At 52.2% G+C, this 6,598-nt stretch overlaps 1 protein-coding gene across 2 annotated transcripts in view; it reads right to left on the bottom strand.

Moving 5' to 3' along the window:
• The window catches only part of Stab2 (stabilin 2), a 157,510-nt gene extending 153,010 nt beyond the window's left edge, over window positions 1-4,500 (bottom strand). For both annotated transcript variants that reach the window (XM_023716932.1, XM_023716933.1), the window contains exons 1-2: window positions 4,255-4,500; window positions 1,665-1,798 (exon numbers count right to left, since the gene is read on the bottom strand). In XM_023716932.1, coding sequence (XP_023572700.1) covers window positions 1,665-1,798; window positions 4,255-4,332 — 212 coding nt within the window. In that variant the 5' untranslated portion in view covers window positions 4,333-4,500. The remainder of the gene's footprint in view (window positions 1-1,664; window positions 1,799-4,254) is intronic.
• Between the last annotated feature and the right edge of the window lie 2,098 nt (window positions 4,501-6,598).

Below are 6,598 nucleotides of genomic sequence, written 5' to 3'. Positions count from 1 at the left end.
AGAAGGAGTAGGAGAAGCAGAAGGAGGACAAGGAGGAGAGGGAGGAGGTGAAGGAGATGGAGGGGAAGGAGGAGGAGAGGGAGGAGAGGGAGAAGGAGGAGAAGAAGAAGGAGAGCGAAGAGAAGGAGAAGGAAGATGAAGAGGAGGAGGGGGAGGAGGAAGAGAAGGAAGAAGAGAGGGAGGAGGAGAAAGAGAGGGAAGAGAGCAAGGAGGATGAAGAGGAGGAGAAGGAAGAGGAGAAGGAGGGGGAGAAGCAGAAGGAGGAGGAGGAGGAGGAGGAGGAGAGGAAGCAGGAACAAGAAACTCAAAACTGTAAAACAAAACAGAAGAACCAATCTTGGATTATTGTAACATAAATTAGTGACAGACAGAAATCTTCAATTCTAAAACAGAGAGTTAGCACAAAACTTTACTACATCAGCTGTGTGGAGGACTGGTAGGGTATAATGTATCTTGCTAAGGTACCCACCCCGGCCCTGAACAGAAGGGTATCCAGGATGAAAATGTTCTTGATGAAGTAACCTTGAATTGTGGTCTCATTCTAACAGCAAAATGAAACTTTTTTGCAAGCGTGCCACTGCTTAGGTGATTTAGTGGTCAGCGGCTTCATATACTTACTAATTCTAGGCTAGCTACTATTGGGAAACTTATACTAAAAATGATGATTTTGCTTTTAGAATGTAGTGTGGTCCTGTTTAAAGAAATATAAATTTTAAAAAATTGGCACTGGGAATAGAGCTCAGGACCTTGCGCTTAGCAGGCAGGTGCTATGCCGTCCAGCTACATCCCAGCCTGCAGATACAAGCTTACAATAGCATTACATGGCAGTGCTACCTTTTCATTTAGTGCAAAATACTAATTATTCATTCCTGAATAACACACAGACACACACGCACACACACAGACACACACACGATAGCTACGATAAATGTGCTACTAATTTCTATTAATTCATTGAAAGGAGCCCTAGCGCTTATCCTGTTTGAGCTATCCTTCATGCCTCCATCTGGTAATCTGAGCAGCTACTTTGAAGACAGCAATACGCAATATAATAACCATTGTTGATTTCCTATCATCTCACTTTGAAATTCTGTATCATTTTTACTGTTGCTTTCTAAGTTAGGAAATCCCACCAGTAGAAAAGCACGCGAGCGCTTGCGCTCGGGGCGGCGCCCACGGCCAGCGAGCAGCACCGCCGTCCACCTCTGTGGTGAACTTTGGACCCCCAGAGCTTTTCAAGAATGCAGTGAAAAAACATCCGCCAGACCTTCAGGCAGGCTGAGATTCGCCTCCCCTTGCTCTGGCTTCTAATTAGCATCGGTCTCCAGCTTATCAGCCAGATGACTAGCAGACTCAGCTTGAACTGGTCCAGATTAGAACCTTCTTCAAGTTAAGACACAGCCCCAAATTTCAAAACACGGAAGGCAAGAGGACAGCAAAAGCCTGCGCGCAACGAGGCGCAGGGCGCTCCGCTGTTTCAAAAGGGGAATTTATCGTGATAAGCGCTTTGGCCTCAGGTCTGTAACCTGGGAGCGAGCGCAGCTCGGCCCCGCGGAGTCTCAGGGCAAGAGCACAGTCACCGACGTGCTTTGCGCCCTTTGAGGCGTCCCCCTCGGGGGTCACAGCGCCCAGCGTTCTGAGATGTACTTTCCTGCAGTGAGTACCTGCAGCGTTCACCTTCCGCGGATTCGTTGGTGATCTTCGTGTAACCGGGCGGGCACACGATTTTACTGTTAGCCGAGCAGGGTACACAGGCGGTACTAACTGTGAGGACTGACTTCTTATCGCATCGGTTTCCCTGTGCAGACACAAGCAAGAGCGAAACGCCATCAGCAGAGTCCAGTGGAAAGCCAGGCTGGGCCAACCCTACCCCCGGCTCGGCCTTGGCGAGGCCGGATGGCAAGGGGTGGACGAGCAGCATCTGGCTGCCCTTGCCAGTCTCAGCTGGAAATTGTAGCACCGCCATCAGCAGCAGCACGGGCCGGGCTGCGGGGGGGGGAAGAGGCACTGGTTTGCCATCCGCGGACTGCAGCCTGCTATCCCCAAAGTGACACGGTGACGTCACTACTCACTTAGACGACCCAAGGTCAAAAGGCCCCAGGGAGAGCGTTGCCGCAGGGACCCCTTGCTCACACTGGTCGGGGCCCTCAGAGTGCTGACTGTTGTGTGCCATTCCCTTCCTGTTGCAGTCCTAGATCCTCCTAGAAAGGAGACCGCGAGGGCCGGGCTCCTCTTCCGCACTTTGCGGCGCTGTGACGAGACTGCCCAGCCCTGCGTGTGACGTACGGTGGCGCACGCTGAGTGATGATTAAATGCATAAAACGGGGCGTCACACAGCCCCGTGGGAGACAGATGCCCCACAAGGCAGCGCGGGAACTGCTTCTTAAAAGCATCTTGCAAGCGGGCGCTGCGTCCCAGTGCTGTGTTCCCCACAGCTCAGCCTACAGGCCCAGCACTGGCGAGGTGTGGAGAAATGTCCTCAGTCTCAGTGCAGTGTGTGAGATCTGTCCAGGGGAAAGCCTTGTGCTGCAGGATAAGGGTGTGTGCACCCTCTCAGGGGCATTATTTTATGTGAGCTTTGTGCTCCGGAGATAATTAGGGCAGGCACCAGCTGAGGGGAAACTGAGGCAGGCCGGGCGCAGGGACCTGTGCGAGGACACACTACTGTCTTCTGGTCCCTCCACTTTCCCTTTCTCTTCTCTGCACCCAAGGGACACATGGGACATTATCCTTGTGCCTTTAGCAACAGCTTCTTTTGGGGCTCATTACCAACTCAAATGGCATGACGATATTTGCAGCTGAAAGCCACAGCTGGGGCTGTGTGATGTCACCCCCTTCAGCTGTGAGGACACCTCAGCTGTTTTTCTTTTTGATTTTGTGAGACGGGGGTCTCATTATGTAGTTCACCATGCAGCCTTGAACTCTCTGTGTAGCCCAGCCTGGCCTCAGACTTACAATGACCCTCCTGCCTCAGCCTCCTGAGTGCTGGGGCGACAGGCGTGACCCACCATGCCCAGCTATCATTTTATTTTAAAGCAGGCTTTTTCTTGGACAGGTATGTAGGGTGACACCACTTGACATTCATTGCCTACAAGGCTGGATTTGCTACTCTTTCTTAAATCCCTGGGCCTTCACGTGCATGTTTTGGGCTCATGGACCTGTCGTTCAGTATTTATGGCCGCACGCCCCCTGGAAAGCAAACTCAGCTGCGGCCACGGCTGCACATCGGCAGGGCAGCAGACACTTGGAGAAGGGGATGCTGTCACTCTGTCGTAGCATTTGTGGGATAAGTTCAGGTGAGAACAAAACCAAGAGCGGGTAAGTTACTTTCCTGGGGCCCAGCTGCCGACTTGTGGAGCGCCGGAAATAGCCACTCAGCAGACCCACAACGGGCACCGGTCAGGCTCACCCGACGCCCCGGAGGGGATGTAAGAAAGTCTCCATGTTTTCATGAAAAATGCCATATCAAGAGACAGACCCCCGGAGGCCTCTGGTCTGTGTGTCAGATTTATTCTTAAATCTGAAATCAGGCGCTGCAAGCACATTTTCAGTCTGGCCCTCCCGGGGCTCCGCTCTCCAAGAGGAGGCTGTGTGAGCTGCCACAGGGTCCTGGGTGCTGAGGTGCCAAGTAGAGGCAACAGCGCAGCTGCCCAGTTCTGAGGAAGGCAGCAGGGACCGACGGGCACCAGCGCGGTGGGGCTTGTGAAGATTTCTGATGCTTTTGTTCCTTATCAAGTTATCATTGGCCTGGAATTTCCAGAACATTTCTCCACAGTCATATTTATTTTCTACACTTGCAAATGCGGCATGCCAGGAATTGGCTGTGGTGAGGGATTAAAATAAACAAAACCCAGAATAGATAAATCCAAGAAGAGGAGAAGGCAGAGGAGGAGGAGACAGAGAAGGAGGAAGAGGAGGAGGAGGAAGAGGAGGAGGAGGAGGCGGAGCAGGGTTAGCGCTAGAACCAGTGGTTCTCACAGGAGGGTGACCAGAGGGCTAGGACCACAGAGATCCTCTTTAGATTTTGAGTCTTTTCTTTTCCTCTTTTTTAGTACCAGGACTCTAACTCAGGATCCCGCACTGGCTAGGCAGGCGCTGTGCGGTCCAGCCACATCCCTGGTGTTTCTATTCTTCAAGCTTTCTCATGGTTCTGGAAGCCCAGCTAGGACCCTTCACCCTGCCAATGTGGGCAAACAAACTGCCTTTAAACACACTGTGAAAACTCACAAATAAAGTATGCAAGTTTCCTCTTACCTGTTCTGTGGTGCCAGCCAGGGGGCAGGCCTTTTGTAAAACCAACCCAAGGAAAATAATCACGAAGCGTGGTGGCATGTTGATGAATCCCGAGTATCGTCTCCACGCCGACCTCTGGCCAAGCCCTGTCTCTAGTCTAATGTTCGATGACTGGCCAGCAAAATCTTTCTCATTTCTGTGTTTACTTTTAAATCCCTTTCTTCTCCTAGATTGAGTCAGAAGCTTTACGGGAACTGCCTAAGACAGGAAAAGCAGCTTGTCCAAGGTCCTGCGCCCCAGGGTATATATGTCCTGGCTGGATGACAGGATTTCCTGAAGGGCAGAGGCAGGGCCCGGACCCAGAGCTTGTGCCTTGCCTTGTGGACTCCCGGAAGAGGGCCTCCTCCTGCTGCTCCCCACCTGCTCCAAGCCTGCCTGAGGTGGGTCCCACAGCCCTGCAACAGGTCCCACAGCCCTGCGGCCCACTCCACAGCAGTCCCACAGAGCACCACTCCTGCTGCCTACCCCAAGCCCTTGGGCAGTGTCCTGGGGCACTGTGGCAGCCTGGGTCCCCATCTTGGTGGCTTCACCAGACTCCCTGGAGATGCTGACAGTTGCGTTCTTGACTGATCCTGTCTCGACTTCTGGGTCACTCTAGCAGCACGTGATGGAGCCTGGATACATGATCTTGCTCTTCCAGGCCCAGTCTGATGCCACCTCTTTCAGGAAGCCTTCCTGTCTTGCTCCTTCACACTTGCTTCAAGATCTTCCCAGAATTTGGCACACAACACCAGGAGGTTGCACAGGTCACATGTCATCTGTCCACATGGCTGTCTCCCAGCCCGGGCTGTGAGTTCCCAGAGACCATCAGCATAGCCTTTATCTACTCTGTCACCCTTAAAGCCTGGAGCAGACCTGGTACCCAAGACAGTAAAACAAGTTGTAACAGCCAGCACTTTCTGGAAGCTTCCAGGTGCCAGCCACTGCTTTGGACCTCTCTGGGTTTGCTTATTTAACCCTTACACACTCAGTGAAATACAGATTATTCTTCCCCCTTGACAGATGGGTAGGCCACGGCAGAGAGATTAACCATTGTATCCTGAGCACCTAGTAATGGCCAGGCGGAGGTGGAGAATCCAGTGCTTAAATTACCATTCCAGAGCTGCTCACCACCATCCTCTACTGCCCAAACCAGAAAATATTACATGGATAACTGAATGGCAGGCGTTCCAGACCAAACGGGAGGCAGGGGGGACTGGTGCTGAGTCAGCGCTGGGCAGGATAGCCTGAGCTTATCGCCAAACAGGCTCAGGAGGCTATCGGAGGAAGCCGAGTTTTCTGGGGACACTCACGCGGCCCCAGATGCTAGCCATAGTGAAGTGATACTCCTTCCTCTGCAAAGCCTCCCCCATCTCTCTTGCTCTCTGAGACACTGCATTGCACTGCCTAGCACCCTAAGAGACTTTCCAGTGTGGGCCTGTCAGAGGCTAACCGGGGTCGAAAGGGAAGATGCCTCGTATCCCTGAGCTCAGTGAGTCTTAACCGTGGCTCTGCGTTGGAATCCAGGGTGACCTTGAAATGAACCCTGCAACCCCTTTCCCTGCTCTGAAACAGTCACATCAGAGCTCGCGGGTGGGCGTGGGGCCTGGAAGGGGTCCTCACACTTCCCCTGTATGATTTCTTTCACCCCCTCTGGTGTGCACAGAGGGCATCTGCGAGCTCGTCCCTCTCAGCAGCTGTGCCACCTCAGTCAACACTGCAGGGAAAGGAGCCGGCAACTTCTCGCTGATGTGGGGCTCAGAACGGGCCAGATTCCAGCTGAAATAATGAAATAAATCCACGCTGGCATTTCCTAATAGTGTTCACCAAAAGCTGCTCGCTTCTGGGAGAAGCTGCAGTGGGTATATGGGAGGGAGGGTCCCTCTTGCCAGGTGACGTCCCAACCCTTTCCTGGGGGTTGTCCAAGATTCTGAGAAGTCGTGCAGTAGAAGCCGCATCACAAAACAAGACCAAAAACAGCTCAATTTTGTTTAAGACAATGCTTCCAAACTTGGAAACCAAGGGGTCATTTTCATTTTGCAAATTCCAATTGACAGTCTCCAGAGCTGGTGTTCTGATGGCCTCTTGTAGGGAAAAACAGCCTCAGACTTTAGCAGGTAGGCTATCATCTATCTATCTATCTATCTATCTATCTATCTATCTATCTATCTATCTATCTATCTACCTATTGAGAATTTAGTAGAGGGTCAACAGGGTCTCACTACACAGATGGGACTTATAGTGATTCTCCTGTTTTTAGCCTCCCAAGCACTAGGAATACAGGTGCACGTCACCATGCCCAGTCTCAGTTGCCATTTCAGTGTAC

Source organism: Octodon degus, unplaced genomic scaffold, assembly GCF_000260255.1.
Source record: "Octodon degus isolate 3935 unplaced genomic scaffold, OctDeg1.0 scaffold00004, whole genome shotgun sequence".
Classification (NCBI taxonomy): Eukaryota; Metazoa; Chordata; class Mammalia; order Rodentia; family Octodontidae; genus Octodon; species Octodon degus.
Note: the sequence above shows the minus strand (reverse complement) of the source record. Positions and strands in the feature narration are given on the sequence as shown.